This window comes from Corvus moneduloides, chromosome 8 (genome assembly GCF_009650955.1).
Source record: "Corvus moneduloides isolate bCorMon1 chromosome 8, bCorMon1.pri, whole genome shotgun sequence".
In the NCBI taxonomy this organism is placed as follows: Eukaryota; Metazoa; Chordata; class Aves; order Passeriformes; family Corvidae; genus Corvus; species Corvus moneduloides.
The window spans coordinates 28646420-28668437 of NC_045483.1; the positions used below are offsets into that span (position 1 = coordinate 28646420).

At 39.7% G+C, this 22018-nt stretch overlaps 1 protein-coding gene across 6 annotated transcripts in view; it reads left to right on the plus strand.

Moving 5' to 3' along the window:
* Window positions 1–21366, plus strand: part of GRID1 (glutamate ionotropic receptor delta type subunit 1) — a 500801-nt gene extending 479435 nt beyond the window's left edge. For 2 of the 6 annotated variants that reach the window (XM_032115777.1, XM_032115780.1), the window contains 2 exons: window positions 8105–8140; window positions 16221–21366. In XM_032115777.1, the coding sequence (XP_031971668.1) occupies window positions 8105–8140; window positions 16221–16649 (465 nt within the window). In that variant the 3' untranslated portion in view covers window positions 16650–21366. The remainder of the gene's footprint in view (window positions 1–8104; window positions 8141–16220) is intronic. The other 4 variants (XM_032115779.1, XM_032115781.1, XM_032115783.1 and 1 more) reach the window with 3 other exon arrangements.
* Window positions 21367–22018: the final 652 nt, after the last annotated feature.

Below are 22018 nucleotides of genomic sequence, written 5' to 3' on the forward strand. Positions count from 1 at the left end.
AATTTCTTGGGTTTGGAGTTTCCATGCACAGCAGCCAGTGATAGTTAGCAATGCTAAGATAGAATTATCAGTCTATACTCAGATCTGTCTTGCATGAAGTCTGTATTTGTTTAAGTAGATTAAATGTTTAACAAACTAACCTCTTGTAATTTTGGAGACACTGAGGTGTTCGTAGGTGCTTTCATCATCTTAGAATAGATGTTTCTTACAAGCAAATAATAGCAGTGAGCTGCACTACAGTTGGAAAATAGTACATAGCCCATCACTTCTAATCTCTGTTTCTCAAGTTGCAGGAGCACTAGACTGATTGACATACCTGTCACCTGTAAGCAATTTTGGCCAATTGGCAACCTGGTCTAGTGGATGATGTCCCTTCCCATGAGAGAGAGGTTGGAATTGGGGATCTTCAAGGTCCCTTCCAACCCAAACGGTTCCATAACCATTTTGCCCTTCTGCCTTGTAGAAGTTGCTCCTGCTGTAACCCCAAAGGTGCTCCCATGCTAGCGTTGCGAAGGCCTAAAGCCCAGCAGTAGGTGTGAAATCCTGCTGGGCAAGGGCAGAGATGCTTTCCAAAGTGTCCTCATGCTGTGTGCACAAGCACTTACCTGGCCATACTAGGTGGTGTTCCCCTCTCTACGCTCAGGGACTTGCCTTTGTGTATCTTTGTAGAGTGAGATGAGAACACGACCTAAAGGCAGTTTCATATAGCTAAGGTGAAGTAATCCACTCTTTTATTGCAAGGAGTTTCCGTTACTGAAAAAGGCTCTGTCTTCCTGAGTTTAAATATTTTCTTTTTCACCTGTCCCCTTCATTTCTTTTTTTAATAACTGTAAGAAGGATTATTGCATACCTGTGCCTACCCCATCCCATCTTTTCTCCCTTTCCCATCCTCCTCCTCCTCCCCTTTCCATACAGTGATCAAGGTAGCTCTGTACATCTGTAGTGCTCTTTTGCAGTTTCTTTGACAAAAATAGAATACTTTTGACCTTCTGTGTTTTAAAGGAATCTGAAGTTACCCCCATGGTAGAGCTGTGCTTGGGGAGATCGCTGTGTATGGGGCTGGGCCTGCCCTTGGAGCACAACTAGGCTGGGTTAGAGGCAAATTAAACTCAGGTACAGAGCACGGACAGGTTCCAGAAAGATCAGTGACGGGGGTGCTGCCAGGAGAGGGGGAGCAGAGTCAGTGGGAGCCCTGGCATGAGCAGGTGTAAAGGTTGAACGAGGAAGTGCATGTTCCCAGTGAGAGGGCACGGGGCGGGGCCGGGCCGGGCTGAGCCAGCAGGAGGAAGATGTACGGAGGGTATGCCAGGCAGGATGGGATGGAATGAGGGGTCCCCTGAAAGGGACAGCTGGGTGCAATGACAGACAGGCAGCTAGAGGCACCTTTGGATCGATCAGAGCAGCCCGAGGCAAGGGTGGCTGCTGCCCAGAGCCAGGGACAGGCAGGATCCTCAGGAACCCTCTGCCTAGGCCAGTGGCCACATGGCCACATTGCTCCGGCCCCACTGCAGACCAGGGGTTGGGGGCTCTGGTCACAGTGACCACAACATCCACTCAACTAAATTGGTAAACGAATGTAGCAGTATATCCTGGCAGATTAGTGGCCAGACATTTTATTTATGTGCTACCAGTGAGGAGGGATTGAAGTGGGATATCTGATAGCTACTGCAATTAAGGTAGGAAACCAAGTTTCAAAAGAGATGGTGAATATAGGTTGAAGGTTTTTGACGTGTTTAGAAGAACCAAGTTTCAAAATTGTGGAAAGAACAGGATCCAGGGCTGAGGGGAGTGTGGAGCCCTGGGTGCTCGCACTCTGCTTGAGCCAGGAGCAGTGGCTGAGCCTGGCATAGGGGACCAAAAGCACAAGGAGGATTTGATGTCCAGGAGGAGTGTATTCAGGATATCTCATTTCTAGCACTGTGTGTTACCCAGCATTTCTACAGCAAGAGCCAGAATGACAGAGCTTCAGTGCGAGTAGCATACACAGACCATTAAAATCTGCCTCTTAGCTGCATCTGCTACTCCAGCCAAGTCATTAGTTCAATAGCAGCTGCAAACTCAAGTCATGCCGCTGATTTTCTTCTGCTTTTGGGAAGGCTTTGGCAAAACACAAGCGTTGTGATATCACCTAAAAATTGTGGGAACTGGAATGTCTCCCAACTGCTTTCTTCTGTGAAGCAGAGCTTGTGGATAGTCACAGAAAAGGCTGATTTTCTTGCAGTCTAAGATTAGATTTCGGTGTTGCCCGTGAGGCAAAGAGAAGGTGGCAACATTTGGCTTCTGTGCCCCTCACCCTGTCAGGAGCTTTATAAATCCCTTGGAAAAAATTATGGTGGAACCAGAATTGAACGAGGAGTTGTCCTGACTTGTGAAGCCCTTGTGTAGCATTCTCTGTTTGGCATGACCCACTTAGTTGGTTGTGTCATGTCAACAATTGCCAACTCAAAAAAAAAGAGAAATGTGGGACAATGAATGCACAACTACTATGGCAGATTTATGACAGGGCTGGGTGGCGTGCTGCTTGGTGGCGAGAGAGAAAAAGCTTTTTTTAGAGACTCTTCTTTTATATGTCAAGGGTCTGTGAAGTCTGTGGCCAGAGGAATGTGCACTGCCTTCATTGGCATTGGAGAAATGTTTTCAGCTGACATTAAGGTGGTGGATTTTGCCAGTTTGTTGTCTTTTCTTTTTCCACTTTGTATTCCTTAGGCTTTTGTGGAGGTTAGGCAGAGCCAATACACTGATGTCCAATGACTCGGATGTCTGCATGGTATAAATCACAGATCTTAATTACAGTGAGTGTGAGGAATTTAGTGTTAACCATGCACCTGGGAGGAACAGGAAGCCTGTCTTTTGAAACCTGACAATGTAACCTGGACTTTGTATTAACCTGATCTGCATTTGTAGAGAGTTCATAGGAAGAGTTATGTCAGGGGGAGACTGCTTCCAATTAGAATATTTTTTTACATTTTTTGCATATGAAGGAACTCTACCCCACAAAATTAAAAAAAAAAATAGTATTGTTCCTATGCACTAAGTCAATTCATTAAGACAAACCTCCAGGAAAGATGAATTCCCTTTATTTTCCATGTTGCCATTGGTTCACAATTGTATCATTTAAAGAATAGTGAAATTTCTTGCTAGAACAGTGAAGGTTGGGTTGATCTTTTTCAGGATGTTGATACAAGATATTTTTATTCTATTTGAAGGAGATTCGTAAAAATGTTTCTAATAAGTTCTGCTGTACAAATCTTAATGTTACCCCTATTAATTCTTCATTTAATCCTTATCAGATCAGATTAACAAAAGAAAGATTAGCTCCAGCATCAGAAAAAAATGTACTGCTGCAACATCATGCCACATTCTTCTATTAGGGCTCAAGTTTGCAATCTCTTCACGCTGGAAAATATCTGGTAATGTTAAAATTGCCTTATTACTTTCTAATTCAGAAAAACTTACACTAGGCCATCTTTTTCCAAAAAGATATTCTGGAATTTATAATCACCCTCTCGTCATTGTTAGTTCCCAGCCATATGATACACACAGTGAAATTTAGGCAGCTCATACATCTGTCTCTGTGTGTTAAAATCTGGAATTTACACAGCTGCTACTCAGCCTGAAATACTGATACCTAATCTTTTGACTTTGATAAGCTTCAGAAAATTAGAGAGTTGTGATAAATTAGTATTTATTATGGAGTCTTTTTACATGGAGTCACTTTACATCCCTTTTAAATGACTGAGCAATCAGCTAAAGTTATTAAAACCTGGTACCATAAAAATATTGAACTTTTGACAATTGCCTCTGAATTTCTGTAACTTTTTGTATGAGTTCTATGCATTTATTTCACAAGATCAGTAAGCCATAATGTAATTTGGATCATTTAACAGCCAAGGGTTTTGCCACATCATCAGATTGTTGGTATCTTTTATCCCCTTTGAAGGAATGAAAGGCAGTTTTCACATCTTTGTTGTCGTTATGAACCAGCGTGGCTGCTTCCTGCAATGGGCTCCCCAGCATCCTCTGTGCTTTATCAGCTGTGTCTTTGTGTGATGTGCTATTCCTCTGAAGATTATTACTTCTGAGATCTCTTCAGAACCATTACAAAGCATTCCTAGTTCATCCACATACTACAAAACAATGGAAACTTGTAAGCAAAGATAAAATATCCTCCTATTCATGGAAGGAAAGTTAAACTCTCGTCTTTTTCACTGTGCATGAGATTAGTCAATAAAAAAAAAAAATTAACGGGCAGCCCCATGTTAAACAAAATTAGTCACTTATACAGGATGATTTTTTCTTTTCTGGGAACTGATACTTGTTGCATCTCTCACAAGAGATGATATTGGTTCGCTTATATTTAATATAGCTCTTGAAAGACAGTGTTAGAATGACCTCAAGAATTCTTGGTTTGATTCTTTCATTGCACAGATAATAGATATGATTAATCAGAAATCTTTTTTTTCCAAACCAGCTGTGCTATTCCTAGCAATGTGAGTGTTTCAGAAACCGGTCACTGTGTGTTTGGAATTCTGTAGTGCTAGAAGATTTGGGGGTTTTATTGATTAAGGCATAGCATAGTTTTCCACCTTCTGAGTTGCTACTGGTCATTGTCTCATAACTTGTGTCAAATTTATAATTCATTAACAATCACAGTCTTCACAGCTTAGTTTGTGATTTCTTTGCTTTCTCATACTTCTACAAAATCATTTTATTCAATAGACTCTTCTCACTTTTCTGTCCTTTTTATTTTTAAATTATTAAAAGGGGGCAGCATTTCAGGTACTGTCCAGAGTGCGAATGGTCTTGTGTTCTAGAACAGCGCCTTGTAATTCCTATATCCTGCTACTCCAAGCTTAATGATGTCTTGAATCTCAGAAAGTCTAGACTCTGTGAGCTCCACGAGATAGTGGGAGGTAGCAAAATTGCTCTAAAAATTGTCACAAGTATTTTGGCAGTATGCAAGATGAAAGAAAGGAGCCCTGTATCTCTGGCCGGGGCAGCCTCTTGTGATCTGCCTTAAACTCCCCTGTTTCTATGTCCACTGATGTCCCTACCCAGCCTACCTCAAAAATCCATCCTTCCAGCTTTAGCAGTCGTGAAAGTTACCCACTAAGACTCTTTTCTGGTATTAGAAGAGCAGGAATCCCAGTGTACCTTACAAATGGAAATAGGAGCTGGCAGACAAGAGTCCAATGGATCCAAATTTTTCACTGCTAAGAATTGTGGTTTGCACTGTGTTCATCTCACTTCAGCTCTCCAGCCAGATACTATTCCATGGCAATTGAGGCTTCTGTACCTTCAGCATGGTGTCAGCAGTGTTGGTTTTGATTGTTAAAGAGTCTCTTGCTTTCACCATTATTTTCACTTTCCTTGTCTTTTTCCTTGTCACTTCATTGACCTTGTGTCCTTTGTGGTGTTACCTTTTTATCTGACAATTTGATTTGCCCCAGGATGGTTCCTTTTGAGAGTGAAAGGAAACACGAGATCATCAAACCGATATTTTATTTTCCCTTCATTGCATGTTCTCTATATTTTATCTTGTTTTTATTTTAAATTTTTTTTTCTGTATTTTAATGACATGTCTGAAATCCTTGTACATTTTTTGCTCAGTTGCATATAAATTATCATTTGTTTGTACCACTGTATTGTATTCTACTTTTCTAAGAATAAATAAAGGTGTTTTTGGGGAAAATAAATCATGCAAGCATTGGCAAAATAATGCATTTTAATGCCATCTAGAAATTGTTTCAACCAGCTTTGAATGTAATAAGCTGAGAAACTTCATTTAACTAGCATTTTTAAATCAGCAAAGTGGTGTTAGGAATCAGTCATCCCAGAATGCAAAGTTTAATGTTGTTTGATGATAAAGTATAAGCTGGAAGAATTGGTCAAAGGAAAAACAAAAAAAGGAAGATATAATATATAATATATAAATTACCTTGTACAGAACTGATAATAGCTGGAAGGGCATCTTAACAAACTCCATGTTGGCTTTTTATGTGAGTGAAGAAACAAGATTTTCTCTTTGGAGGTGCCTATAGTAAAGCAGAAATTCTGTAATTCCTGGTCCCTGGCAGGGTGCACATCCAGAATCGAATGAAATCAGTCAGCTCTTGCTATTGATCACCATAGATTTTGGTCAAGGCTGTAATGGATTTAAAAGTGACATGTCATCCATGTGATTTATGTCACTGTGCCCAGGCTTTTCTACCCAAAGCAGTGGTGAAGCAATTGAGTTTTGTACCAGCATATTTCCCTAACTGCAAGGAAGGGATTTTTATGTTTGGTTTAGTTTTTCTCTGTCATGTAAGAAAACCCTGCTAATGGGATCCTTAGGGATATAATCTGGATTTATCTGGCATGAACCTGGGGGGGGGGGGAAGAAAATTATTCAACAGAAATAAGCTTAAAAAATGAATGTTGCCATGCAGGGAGATCAAAAAGAAATAACCTGTTTAAAGTTTCAGTTTGGTGATGAGTGTAAGTACTTGCTTAATTTGCATTACATTGCCTATCCCAGAGAACTTCTGTGGCTACTCATGAGCTTGGCATGAGCTTATGTATTTTACTGAATTGGAGCCTTAATGTGTCAGATTCTTTTAGATTCTTCACACAATGTTTACAGAGCTAATTTTTGTATGTCTTATCTCAGCCTACGGCGGTATTTTAAAGTTGACTTTTTGAAGGGGGTGTAAAATAACAAAATCAGTAAAAGTTTAAAATAAAAAAAAGAAGCATAAAATGTGACTTTTTCTCAAATTTCTTTTGCATTTTTGTGGTTTGTAAAATGCCTTAGGTGTTGATCTGACTAAGCATTTAAGCATGTACATAAAATTAAATAAGAGGTGTATTCTGATCTCACCCAGAGCACCAAAACATTTCCATTCTTTTTAGTGGCAAGGATCAAACTTCAGTTGCTTTGAAACCAACATGTATGAAGCAGAAACTGGGAGTTAATTGTGCATTGAAGTTATTTGCTGAAGATTGACCTTATAATGCAATAATATTACCATGCAATTTATAAACCTTTTTGCCAATTGAATTTAAATAATTTTATAGTACCTGAAATAACTTGTGGTCAATATCAGCAAAATATTAAGGAATCACAGATTCCAATACTGTGGAAAATATTTTTTTTTTTTAATTAATCAATGGCTTGGTTATGATTTTCCATAATTCCAGACACATATTTTTAGGCACATGTATAGAAAAGAGCTACTCAAACTCACTCAACATAAGAAGTATTGTATCTTCAGAATTATTCAGTATGCAAGAGTTATCTTTTGGGAAACTGGTGTCCAGATTTTTATGCTGAGCTATTTTAATGGTTTGGCTGGTCATGTCTTGTCTTATGTCAAAATAGGAGCTTGGGTAGTTTCCAAAATACAACCCTGAATGGAAGCGCAGAAACCTTTTCAAAATTCATTTTCTAATTTAAAAAAATGTGCCTAATAGTCAGGAGTAAGGATTTAGTAAGACTTTCCCATAGCTGGAGTGGAGACAAGAGGCTGTGTAAGTCAGCTAACACTGGGCATCAAACAGGTTGTAGAAGCAATTCTTTGTCTCCTGTGCCAACTCTCTTTTACTCCTGGCATAATAGGAAAAAATGGGAACTTTTGAGATTTGGATGTGACTAGACAGGAGCAGTGAAGAAGGAGGGTGTGGAGCAATCTGTTATGCCTGATGCTCCAGTAGAGTAATTCAGTAGTGTTAAAGGATAGCATTGCTCTGATTTGGGCTCACTAGAGTGAAAAATTACATCCCTTATGGACTAGATTATAATTTTGGTTTAAAAACTGTGTAAAGCAATGTAAAGAAGCCATTAAGTTTTAGTGAGCTTTGGAATAGAACCTTCATGAATTTAATTTTTCCTTCATGAAAGAGTAATCTGTCACCTCACAGTGTAACTTTAGATGATGTCAAATTCTTAAAACACCACCCTCTTGAGGGCCATCCTCCTTTGTTGCAATGCTATTTCAGATATAATAAGAAATAATAAGTATATATTTGCTGAAAAGAGTGAAATATTAATTACATTATTAGCCTCACTATCTTGATCCTTTTTTTTTTCTCCCCACATCTTCCTTTCCCTTTCCATCTGGAGATGGCCAATGATGTGAGGCTGGGCCTCAGAAGCATGGTGAGAATTTATAATAAATATACAGATAATTGGTTTCCTGTTGAAAATGCCTGCACAGATGAATCCCTGTTAGTTTTCTCCTCATCTTTACCTTCCCCTGGAACTCCCCTTGCTCCTGACCTCTGTGTTGTTGGAAATGCCTGTAACTGCAGTCTGTAGTGTGTACACAGTAGAGGTTTCTCTGGTTGCAAGTTCTCCTTTCTCCCAAGTTCCTTTGCAGAGACATTGGCATGCTCATCAACCAGCACTCATTCTGTACTGCATTTTGCTGCTTGTGTTGAGAAATGTTTCTTTGCATTCTCTTATTTTTAACCTCATGAAAACTGTGGAAACATCTGAACCATGTGAACCGCTCACTCATTCTCTTTGTAGTTGGGTTACCAGCTGGTGAACCAAGGTTGGTAAGGATTTTAAACCTTGAATATCTCAGCATGAGGCTGAATGCCCCCTTTCATACTAAGAAAGAAATGAAAATGCTATCACAGCCTCTTTCCTGGCAGGTCTGGTGTGAATTGTGAGGACTAGACTGTGATCTCTGTGATTGCACTTAGTTAATGGATGGTGGTGAATGTGGGAGCAGATCACAGCAAGACACTGTGGAGAGACCTGCTGTCACCTCATGTGTGGTTCTTCTCCCATCAGGACTGTGTCCTGTGTATTTATTCACACAGTGCCAGAGACGGGGATGCAGCTGAAGACAATAAATAAGACAGAGAGGTTTGGCTGGTTTGAAGTGGTGTGCATTGTCAGCTTCACTGGCCTGCTGGGGAGGTAACTGTCTGGAGCATTCCTAGCAAGGCTCACAGGCAGGACCCGTGGGACATGTCAGAATTAGACCCCTGGTTAGATGTGATTCCAGGTTAGATAAATCCAACCTGGGTAAGGTGCGCAACAGGCGCATGGGAAGATGTGAACTTCTTCATGAAGGTTCTTGCTACTTGCACTAGTTCTGTAGCAAGTCACTGTTTCTTGTTTGGTGTCTAGGCTTTTAGTAATAATTCATTTGCATCTATTTTCTTTCTGTGGGTAGCTGGAAATAAACTTTGGCAGTGTATTTGAAACAATTTTCTATCACATTAACATCAACTTCGCAGTATTCTGTAATATCTTACTTTTTTTTCAGGTTTACTTAGAAGGAAAAAGAGTGTTACTGTCTCTTCATAAAGGAATTTCTGCTCTCTGGTGAAGGAGGGCATCACCTAGTGAATAAGGTGGCCTCTTGTACACAGTTTTTATGTTTTGTTTCTTTGCAGATGATTCCACATTGAGTGAAATTAACATACTGCAAAACTTTCATTTCTTTTATTCTTTCAATCAGGTAACAGCCAACTGGACCTCACCTGATGTCAGTCTCAGTGCATTCTTCTAGCAGCTGGTTTATGGACAATAATTTAGCTAATTGCTGATTTAAAATACATGGTAGAGCTTCCACTTATAAGAGCAGAAGCTTGATTGCAGGATTGGGCCTATTTCTAAAAGCAGTTTTTCAAGTAGACTCTTGAGGTGCATCCCTGCATATTTCTAATAAGATTCTGTTATGGTCAAACCAGCTTCGAGCAGAGCACACTCAGAAACCACTCAGCAAATTTTATGTAACATTAAGTGCCATTTGACTGGGTCAGTTACCTGTGTTAAATTAATGACAGCAGACATAGATCATCACTGCATCTGTTTACACGTCTCTCTGCATTTCACTGCATTGTCGGCTGCAGAATCTCTGGAATAATGAGTGTCACACACATATTAAAAAGGGGTTATTTGTATTAATGTAACACCATACTCTACTGTCATTGTTTTGCAGCACATCTATTACATATACCATCACTGCTTTTTCTTCTTGAGCAAGCCAATTATGCCTGGTTTTGCCAGTCTGTCAGAGCCTCCTGGAATAAATTAAAATTACAGCTTTGCATATGCGGTGGCTATAACTGAAAGTAATGATAGTGACCCTGGGTGAATACAGGATTTCAAAATAATCCTAAACAACTGTACATAAGCAGAGCTGCTGCTGCTTTATTTCTCCTTAACAAGCAAATGTTTGAGTTCACGATGTCTTAAACCTCAAAGACTGAAGGTGGTTGCTTGGTGGAGCTGTGGGTTTTGATGCTGAGTAGGAGGAGAATAGTTTGTGGGTACCTGAGCATGGAAACTTTGCTGTTTCAGTTTTATTTCTCTGCCTTATTTTTCAGTTTTGCAGTATGTCTATCTGTGCATGGAAGTGCCTCAGTGTTCCTTTCTCTCTAACTGGGTACAGGTGTGACTTCCAGCACTTGTGTCGCATGACCTCTGACCATGTCATTATGAACACAACATATATGAGTCAAGAGGACTTTTATAGGAGTGGGAGAGAAACTAGCATGTTTCCTGGTCAAGGGCAGAAGAGCAAGTGTCTGACACTGTGTTTGTCTCAAATTTTGAAGGCCAGCCCTAATCACAAAATTACCACATTTTTTTAAATAGTTCTTGTACAGAATGAAAATCTAATATTAGCATTTGTGTCTTGGTTTCATTCTCTCACCGAAAGATAATCCTTCATATTGTCACCCAGGACAGGAAACAAACAAACAAACCAGAAACGTGCCCTGATTGATGATTAAGGCTATATTACCTTAACAGCATTGTTTCCTGCATGTCTCCTGAGTCTTACTGAGAACTACTTTAACAGGCTTTTCATTCTTGGCACCTGACTGGGAGGTATTGACATATTCAAGATATTCCCTCCCTGTGTGAGCCTGTCTGCCCACGTTGGCTACATTTCTGAAAGTTGAGTCCTTCTGGGGTCAGGGCCATCTATCTTTTTCTTCTCTAGTCTAGTGTGCTTTTATTTGCATGTGCTGGATGCAGATGCAACTTATCACAGTTTTGGCATAGTTTTAGCATCACATTTCTGCAGATATTAGACTTTCCAGTTTGGGCATTTATCTTCCTTTTTGCCTTGCTGGAACTGTTTCATCATCTTGTAGCATTTTTACGTCTTCAAGTGGCTTCTCTTGAGCTCTGTGATAAGCTCAGAGAAATCACAAGCAAAAAACCAGATGCTGCATCTTTTATTAAAGGTGTCTTTAATAAAAATATTTTTCTCAAAAAATTTTTCCCCTGGAAAATCCCCAGTGTTGCAAGCCTGTCAGCTGAGCAGTGTTACCTTTTAATTAATTGTGTTTAGGGTGATGTAGGCAATTTCTTGAAAACATCAGCGAGTTCCTCTTTTCCAACACCCTTGAATTTGACCGCGTTAACTGACTCCAGACGTCCCATTTAGTTCCATATTCTTTCAATATGACTGCCCATGGGATTTTATTAGAACCCACTGTCAAGAGGCACAGAAAATAAGCTAGAAAAAAAAATATTGATTACTCTGTAAATCATGCTGTTTGCATTTGTATCTTGCTCTAATTTCTCTCTGTGTGATAAGGCCAGACTTGAAAGAGAGTTTCTTGTAGGTGTGGCCATGCAGGTTTAGTTATTTTCAGATCATTCTGTTGAGCATCCTGCAAATCCACTCCAAGCCAGGGTGTGTTCGTGCAGTCAGTCATAGGCCACTGAACCTGTTGCTCACAATTGAGTGTTTGGGACATATCAGAAACCTGCCCTTCAAAAGCCCTTCCAGAACTCAAACTCGTTGGGGGACGGTGACATTTCACTTGGTATTTATGAATAAGAGAATTTCCTGACCAGGAGCAGTGGTTGGTGAGCTGTTTTCCTCAAGCCTGCAGAGGTTAAGCCTGGGTGTGTAATTAATTTTTCCTTACACGTTTCTTTCCTTCACTGATTAATTTCTTCAACTGATCTATTTGGAGTACAACATTAATATTGAAAATAGAATTATGAAGCCAGCAAAGGAAAAATATTTTATCTTCTTCTGGCAACACAAGCATATACTTGTCTCCAGCACAGCCATAGAAGAGAAGTGAAGCTGAACTGGCATGAAATGGCTGAGATGTGACATATTTATAATATTAACTAAATTTTGTATATTAAGTGCAAAAAAGAAATTTCAACAAATTACTGATATTTAATGAGAAGCACAGAACTAAAAATAAAGGAGAATGTGGAGCTGACAATGGAGCAAAACACTGTAACTTTTAGGATTTATTTTTTCTGGCTTTATTGCTGTTTAAACTTTTTTCCATTTAGCTTGTTAGTTTTCAGTAACATATGCTATGCTACTGAATTTCCCAGAAGAACAATAAAGGAAACAAAAAGATTAGGTTTATAGAATTCACAAATTCTGAAAGGTTGTCTTGTCACATAAAGCCATCCAAAACCTTCACTTCTGGAAATCTTAGTATTCATAGCAGTTTTACAGTGTGCAGTGACAAACTAATCTTTTCAAGGGTTTCTGAATTTTATCTTGGTTTTTTTTAAAGTATTTGAAGAATCATTCAGTCACCATTAAGATAGTCTCATGCAAACCTTGACATTTGGTTATTTAGCTGCTCTTTGTCTAATAAGACAAAGAAAAAGGGAAGAACCTTTAAAAATGTGATTTTATAATTCCTCAGAGACGAGTTGTTTTCCATAACCTTTGCAAACATTTTATTTTGACAATGAAAAGAAGGAATAATGTGGATTCCTGGTCTGTCGAAAGCCTTTAAAAAGTTTTCTCTGATCTTAATAAGGCCAGAAAGTTGTCCTTAATGCTGAAGGAAGAGAAGTAGGCAAATGAAATCCTCACCCCTACTTCTTAAAGAGATCCCAAGCATCTACTTCTCTACATACTTCATAAAGTGTTCTGATACAGATAGAATGTGATGTCTGTTTGCAGGAGCTGGTTTTAATTTTTATTGAGAAGGAAAATTTTAGCACAGTGAAACATGAGTTTGTACTGTGAAACATAAGCAGCTGCAAATGCACCATTTTCTGAGCAATGCTGTCCCGAGGTGGACTGTGCATAGCAGAAGAAAAGGCCTGTTAGGCCAGGAGAGGGGAATATTCAAACCAATGTGGTCCTTAATAATCCCTGTGGTCTGGACCAGGAGATGTGTATTAAGAGCATCCCAGCTGTGCCTCTTTATATTTACATTTTAAAAGGGCTCAGCTAAATATGCAACCAGGATTAATTCATGCTTTGAATTTTATGACCTTTTTTGCACAGATGCTTCAAGTGAAGATCCTGCTTCATTCATAAATTTATTTTCGCTCTGCAAACAATTAATGACTGCTTGTTGCAATTATTGAAACCTCACCTTTCCCTCTGGCTTGGCTTTATCCAAGTCACATTTTACTTGTTCCACTAGCAAAGCAGGATGAATGCACTCAGAATGTATCTGCAATCAAAAAAACTAAAATATAAATAAAATGATGTATATTTTCACTTGAAATGATCTGAAGAAGGCATCAGTATTTGGCAAAAGCTCATAAAAATGCTAATGAGTTATGAACATTTCTCCACAGCCTCATTTAGGAATATTTACTCCAATATTTGCTCAGTTCTAACCTGAGTTCTCCTTTGTTTTCTTATTTTGTAGTGGAGGCTTGACAAGAATATGAGTCCCAGACACCCAGAATGCCAGCTAGGAGTCTACATCACAGCTAGCAGCCTCGTTTAGAAAAGAAATAGTACAGGATACCTAAAGAGGCATTGCATTATGGGCTTCTGGGGGTTAGCTCCTTAGACACAATATCGTCATACATGGTGGTAGCTGAAGTTGTGGACATGCAGAACTTTGCAGCAAGCTTTTGTTGGCAAACAGGTGAGGAAAATGCAGCAGTGAGTAGCTAGACATCTGTTCAAAAGGAACCCACCCAGAGAGGTCAAGCTCTTACTCCCACTGGGGAATAATGCAAGAACTTTTCTCACATTTGCCCCAAGTCTACAATTTTACTTCAAGAAAGAGGAACTGAGGAACTTACGAATTAAATCCGTGTAATCCTCTGGCCACTGTACCATAAATCCTTAATTTTACTAGCTACAGAATTTAGAAAAGAGCCTCTGAGTTATCATCAGCTTAGTGCATTGTCTAATGTATTGGATGAAGGGCTTGACAAGTCAGGTGTGGTTGTTGTCAGGAAGGATTTAGTACAGCTGCAGGGGTTATCTGATCAAGTGTTGTGTGATCCCTTCATGTCAAAAAAGTTTATTTTTTATTTTATTATCCACTGATTTTTCTCTAACTCAAAATTATCTGATTAGAGGATTTGGCTGAAAAAGCAAGATTTTTTAAAAAATTATTTGTTTCTTTGGTGAGGAAGATTATATCCCCCAGGTTTCTGGGAGCTTCATTGGGATTTTGGTGGATTTATGACATAAATTAAATAGGAATTAATTTTCCACTGATTAGCAAAGAATTTGCAACATGCAGCTCAGCCCTGTAATTGTGGAGCAGTTGTATTCCAGGTGAAATCAATATGGATTTAGCCTAAGCTAAGGACACAGGTTTGGACTGTACATCATGTAACATTAATTCATTTCCAAACCCATGGAGGGATCAGCAAATTCAATGGTTCTTGAGTAATGTAGAAGGGGTGTTAAATCACAAGGCTAAATTGAATCTGTAGTTGACATTGACTGGAATCAAGAACTTTGAAGTTGGCTTGTCAATTTACACGGGAAAGCAAAGCTGCAGAGCAGAGGATACCATTGGAAAAAGATTGTAATACTCTGTGCTCCACCTGAACACCAGTGGCAAAAGATTAAGAGGAGTGAGTGGCAGTGACACCTTGTACTTCTTCATTCCCTGAGCCTAGATCTGAATCATTAAGGCTGCTGCTGTTGAGTTAAACCAACATTTAAGCACAAGCTGACCTTGGGCAGCCAGGGGTTACTGGAACACAAAAGTTTCAGGTCGTCCTGCTCCCTAGGTTGGAGTCTTGCTGTCTGACTAATGTCATTACAGGTTTCTGTTGGACCAGGGAATTGCTGCAGTTCCAGGGTTGTTAGGCTGTTATGCTTTGCTGCTATTCTGCTGTTTGTTACACTTGCATCAAATAACTACAACTGCAGTCACAGCTGGTCCTTATGAAATGTAGAGAAATGATATAATGTAATACCTTTTTATTGGCAATACAATGCTAGCTGCTAAAATTCAGTCATACAGCATCCCAGGTGGTTGACTTCACCCTGCCAGTTTTGTTGCTTCACAATTTGAGCGTCTTGAATGCCGTGCTGAGATGATAAACAGCCCACTGTAGGTCTTTGCTACCTCAGGATTTAAAGACAACTCCTTTTGCTATGTTTCCTCATGGAAGCTCAAATGTGTTGAGTAAGTGGTCCTGACAGTCAGTTGAAGAGGCTGCTCTGGGAACCTTAGGAAACACATTCTCAGAAGATGCTGATGCATTTTCTAAAGACCAGCATTGTTTTACTGAGCTCTGACTACAGACAGACTTTTTTCATATGACGTGTCAAGGTGACAGACATCTTATGGTCTCTCATGCAACTGTTCCAAACACAAATCAAATGTGTGGTCCCCTCCCTAGGGCTCTCAGAGTAGGTGTCTCTCAGGTCTGTTCCAGTAGGTCTATGTTCTGTGTCACACAGGTGACACAGGGCTTCCTGATGGGAAGGCAAGAATTCATCACCACTGCAACCCCTGGCCAGTAGATTTGGACACATGAAGCAACTGCCCTGAAGTCAGGGCTTTTTTGCTGATGTGTTCTTTAGTAAATGCTCTGCAGATAGATGAGACAGTGGGGAGCTGTCATGTGGTGACAAGGGGCTGAGCTGCCCACTGGAATTTGGAGTCCCAGCTCATTTGTTTGCCTGCCATAGGCTTTTTTCTGAGCTTGTGCAAGGTGAGCCAAGGGCTCAAGGGATGTGCTGGTCCCTGGTGCCAGACCCTGTTAGCTGAAGCACAGCCATCAGTTTACCTCCCAGGAGGATGGGATTGACAACATGAGGAGCTCCAATGGGCTGAGATTGAGCTGGTGTTTTCTTCAGCATTTCCTTCAGCAGGTTTTTCATCTGGAGATGTCAGCGGACCTTGAGGTCGGTGGAGCTTGAGGTTTTGTACAGGCACAGTTGAAATCCAAGTGATGTAGTGAGTGATCAGCAACTCTGGTCACACAGAGGAGAGGAAGGGGGACCAGACGGGGTTGGAGATTGGGTTTGGACTGATTGTTCTGGTTTCTTCCTCACTAGGACAAAGAAGTGAATCTGGAGCAGGTCCACAGACGCATGAACAGTTTAATTGATGAAGACATAGCCCACAAGCAGATCTCTCCCGCATCCATCGAGATCTCGGCGCTGGAGATCGGTGGCATGCAGCCAGCTCAGACCCTGGAGCCGGTGCGCGAGTACCAGAACACGCAACTTTCTGTCACCACCTTTTTACCAGAACAGACAGCTCATGGTGCCAGCAGGACACTGACAGCTGCCTCGGGCAGCAACCTGCCGCTGCCACTGAGCAGCTCAGCCACCATGCCCTCCATACAGTGCAAACACAGGTCACCCAACGGAGGACTATTCCGGCAGAGCCCCGTGAAAACCCCGATCCCGATGTCATTCCAGTCCGTGCCGGGGGGAGTCATTCCAGAAGCAATGGAGCCCTCACATGGAACATCCATATGACGAAAACAAACAGTAAAAACAACCAGCAGAGATTTTTAATACAAAATTTAAAAGAAACGAAAAAAAAAAAAGGAAAAAAAAGGAAACAAACTCTTACGTTTTTCTTGTATATACTTGTAAATAATGAAAGAATGAAGTGGGGTAAAAGTGTATTTTGAATATTCCCAATTTTCGAAGTAAGTAAAAAACAAAACAAAAAACAAACAAAAATGTATGAATGACTTTGTAAATTTTGTTCTATATGAATAAAAAGGCAAACTACTTGTGGTCGTTCTCAAGTGCCAAAGAAGACCTGTTACTGGGACTGAGGGCCATACTTTTCTTTTTTTTTCATGGATTTCAACACTTATTCCCTTACAGGTATGGTTTTTTTAAGAGCAAAAAATTTATCTGTTTCTTGCTAGAAAAATTCACCATGCTCAGATCTTTCCTTTCCCCAGAATCCTGTTTTATAGCCAAAATGACAATTCACTCAGAGAACTTAACAGCTGGTATTAGCATAGCAGTAAAAAATGTTTTAAAGGTGAATTATAACTAAAATCCAACAAACAATAAACAGAGAACGTTTTCCATCTAACAAGGATTTAAACTTCCACACAGTTTCTAAATTTACGCACAGGATTATTGGATTGTGCTTTTACGTGTCTGCTGTGCTGTGTGGCTCTTTTAATTTAACTTTCTGGGTTTTGTTATACATATATATAATATATATTATATATATTATGACATATATTATATATATAAATGCTTTGATGAACAGGTTTTAGGTTAAAGGGAAAGCTTTTAAGAAAAACTGCTCAGCTCTTTTTTTTGTTTCTTGTGTACATGACTGAAAATGGGGAGGAACCAATGGAGTGAGGCAAGGAGGAACTGTAAGGGCAGGAGATAATGGCATTGCAGTGACTGTGCCCTCTGGTGCCATCTCTTTCTTTAAGATTTCACTGAATTTGTTGCATAATGGATGCAGTGCTCCCTGTTGACATCATATCCCTGAATGACAAGACTATAAGCACAGCTCTGCTTTTTTTTCCATTGATTTTGTAAAGAGGAACATTTTAATGGCCATGTCTATAATCGTGGTACAAATGGCTGTACAAAACCTTTTGTCTGTGAAACACAGAGGACAAAGACAGAGCAACACATACAGCTAATTTAATGTCTTGTCATGCAAATATTACCAGTGCAATTTCATATGGCAGAAAAAAACCAAAACAAAATCTAACACATTGCTTCCTTCCCAAACAGAAGTTTGAATGCCAAACATAATGGATCCCTGTCCCCCCGCCTCCTCTTCATGGACCATCACTCTCTTTCAAGATTGGGATAATTTAGTGTCTTCTCAAATGTATCCCTGGTACTAGGCTGTAATTTCCCTTTGTAGCTGGATTTCTTCACTTTATTAGAACACCGCTATTTGGAAAAGGCTGTAGATCCTGGTGCAGCAAAATCACTGTCTACATTAAGGTGAAAAATTCTGTTTGAACAGAGGTAAAAATGCATTCACATCCCAGGAAAGTCAGCAGGTGATCCGGGTCAGGTTTTTGGATAAATAAACATTCCATTCACTGCTCCTAATTTGATTTGCATAATTACACAACACATATATTTATGGGGTGATTAAAGTCCCCACATTTTTACATTTCCACTTTAAGCAGTAGGGAGGAAAAGTCAAACTGTGACATAAAACCAGCCTTATGGAAGAGCATGCTCAGCCTACTACTTTTTAAATGAGGAATGTTGATGGTGAGCTTACAGAGGGAGTACTCTTACAGGGATTAATTTGTCTCTGTTGTCAAGCTGGTTCCTCATGAAGACAGGGCAATTTTGTAGCTTGGCACAAATTTCACTATTTGCTTCAAACTAATTAAAATGAATAATAAAGCTGACTAGATTTATGCTATTTAGAGACTTGGCCCACAAAAACTTTGGATTTTTTTTCTTCTTTTGTCATATTTTTTTCTTTTTTGTTGTCCTAACAAACCTATGGCCACAGGAAAAAAAAATCTTCCATAAATACATGTATTAGTTATGACAGAAATATCTGCACTAAAAGTCTAAGCACACACAGGAATCTGTAAAGATGCTTTGGCAAAAGAGTGCAAAGATTTGCATTGGAAAAATCTCTCATTTCATGACCAGTTTAAGATTTTAGGAGCAGCAGAGGAACGTGCTGAGGCAGAGGTGCAAGGAGGTGCTTGGGTGGCCACGAGGGTGCAATGTGTTGTGGCACACAAACCTGTTGGAGGTTTCCTGAGCTGTTGCCCAGCTGTTCCTCACAAAACAAAGCATGCTGCTGATTTGCTGCAGCAAAGCCCAGAACAGGGGCTTGAAAGCTTCTTTTACTGAGGCACCTTTGCTTTCTCCTTAGACCTTTCTCATATTATGGACTAAAACACTGTACTGAGTAATTTTAACGGACCTGCATTTGTGGAAGAAATTGTGAATACAATATATTTGGGGGATTAACTTAAACATTCTTCAGTGTTCTCCTCTTGGCTTAATCTTGCTACATGCTGTAAAGTTTGGGAGTGTGGTTTAACTTACAAGCAATGTCAGATCTCCTTTATTCTCATGCACAGAATATTACACACCTGTTTGGCTGCTTTGCAGGGCTACATCTAAAATGAGCAGGATCTTGAAGAATCAACCCACGCAGCCCTCTCTCAGAGGAGTATTTAAGCATGTGTGTGAGCCCTATAGGGAGCACCTGCTTTATGCACAGGGGAAGTGGATTGCTGATTTGTGGTAGAATTAAAACGCAAATTAAATATGTGCCTAATTTTAAGCAGGTGAATGAGCTCGACAAACTCTGGGACTACTCAGCTGCTTGAAGATAACCTTACCTCTTGAGTGCTTTGCTGCACCAGGGTCTACACTGCAAAAGTAGGAATCTGCAATGGATCTCTCACTGGCTAGTAATTATTTGTTTATATAAAAGTTAGCAAGTCATAGCTTGGGCCTGTCAGCCCTGACAGGAGGCTGTTAAATCCTTCATGTGCTAGTGGTTTGGTTTTAGATTATTTAAGCAAATCACCAGGTTCTCCTTGAACATAAGCAATGTTTCTTTCCTCATAATTTTCAGTTTTCAAAGTAAATGCAGAATGTATGATTTTCGTATTCTGTCTGCTGTTTTATATTTGTATCTTCCTTTTGATGGATCAAAGCATTCACTTTCTATATAATATGTATTCACCACACACATGCATATATATATTCATGTGCAATTACTCACAGAAGAAGTGAGAAATATAATTTCCATGTGATGTAAATGAGCATAAGGTGAAAGCTTTCACAGAGCTGTGCTTGTTTACACCACCTGCAGATTTGACCCTTCACCTTTAATATCTGGCAAGTTGAAATAGAAAAACGGCAGAAGTTTCTGAAAACTTTGAAGACCAAACTGTGCCCTTGATTTTCAAATGGAACTTCCCCTGAGTGTACTTAAAATAGGGAATAACATATGATCCCAAATATTGCAGCTCCTCCAGGATGTTTACACTGCAAAGGTGATTGTACATGAAATGTACCTTCCTTTTATTGTGCTCTTTTGATGATGAGCTTTCACAAAAGTGACATCTGTGGCACAGCACTTCTAGTGCGTCTTGTTCTATCAACCCATTAGTTTAGAAATTATTTTCTTACAAAAATGTGACTCAGTTTCTTCTATTTGCTTGCACTCCATGGGGAATCTGCTTTTGATCTGAAGAATGCCTTGCTCTTATTTCTTAGTATGTCATGTTTTCCTATTGCAATGGGAAAAAAAAGAGTAATTGTGCTTTTTAATTTCAGAGTTGAAACTTGATAGAATGTTTTTATGCTGGGTTACAACTACATGTGTGCAATACTTGTCTTGCAAAGTGAAGTTCCCCATATCTGCCTTGCTTTGATAACCATTGCTGCACTGTAGGTGAAGTCTCAGCAAAACAGCTCACTTTTTCTTAGTCTGCTGATAGAATAAACCACTTAAACCTGGGTTCTCACCTGTGTAAATCAGCTTCCCTCCAGGGAATGGGTCAAGCATACTGAGTTTCAGCAGGTGAAGGTTTAGCTCTTAATAATGGGCTCAAGAGCACTGCTTTCCATAAACTGGTCTTCAGGGGTAGCTCTGAAAAGGAAAACGTCTCAAAAATTAACCAGAAAGAGGAATGTTATTAAAATTTTGAGCATGCAACGTGGATTACAGTTTAAACTTTATGCTGGGATTGCTTAAAGAAAGAAAATTCTTCCTTAAATCTGTTCAAATTTAGGACTATCTCTTCTCTGAGACAGGTTTAAAGCTGTTGGGTTGGTGACAAGAGGAGCATTCAGAGGAAATCATGTTAGTGGGGCAGTACAGCAACGACAGTGTTCAGACCTTGTTATTTTCTTTTATTTTCCTTTACTGACTTGAACTTATATGTGAGCAGCTAAAGAGTGGCATAAATCTTAACACATTTGGGGGACCCTGTTGTACATTTCTCAAAGAAACCACATCCTTTGGCAGCCCTGGGAAAGGCAAGGAGAAAGTCAGAAGAAAACTCTGAAGAAAAGCAAAATTAAAGGTAAAAATTGACATGTGGTGAAGGGGGAGGGAGAAAAGGATCGTTACAACTCATGTTTAGTAAAGCTGTATTACTTGTATGAGAAGCCTCAATTCCATCATACAAGCAGTTGCCTCAGCTAATTATTATTTTTCTTAATTTTTAGGAAACAAATAAAAACAGCATTTGTTCTACCAGAAACAGTTGTTATATTATTTAAGAGTTGAAATTATTTGTGTGGTGGTGCCTGTTTTTTGGCTTGATTGTTGCTCAGCTGGGGAGAATGAGCTTTAATCAGTGCTTTCACCCAAAGCAGCTGTGAGCTGTTTGCTGGGAGACAGTCCCAAGGACTGTTTAGGTCTGCAGCTGGGACAAATCAGCCTCAATCAGCTCCACATAAACCTCTCACTTCGCTGGCTGTGGGGAAGAGTTCAGGCTTTATGCTTTGAGTTGTATACACCTTTGGGTTCCTAGAGAGGGATGCTGCTTTTTCTGGTGTTGGAGGGATGCAGAACAGACACGTGGGTTCTCCAAGCTTGCAAGGTAACCACTGAGAGAAGCAAGTAATGTATAAAGCTTCAGATTTTTACTGAGCTTTGTTTTCTCCTGAATTTACTCTCAGTCTTCGTAGAGATTTTTTTTTTTAACTGGGTTTTTCTTTTAACTGTGTGCTTTCAGGGGTACTGCCTAAATTACTTACTTTTATCCCCGTTGAAGCTGATAGCTTTCTTTGGAAACAGTTAATGCTGGCAGAAGCTTCACATCACCTTGTAGTAGAGTAGAACTATGAGAAAGTTGTTTTGTTTTGTCTTCTTTAATTTATTGTTTTACAGGTTTCTTTGAAAGATG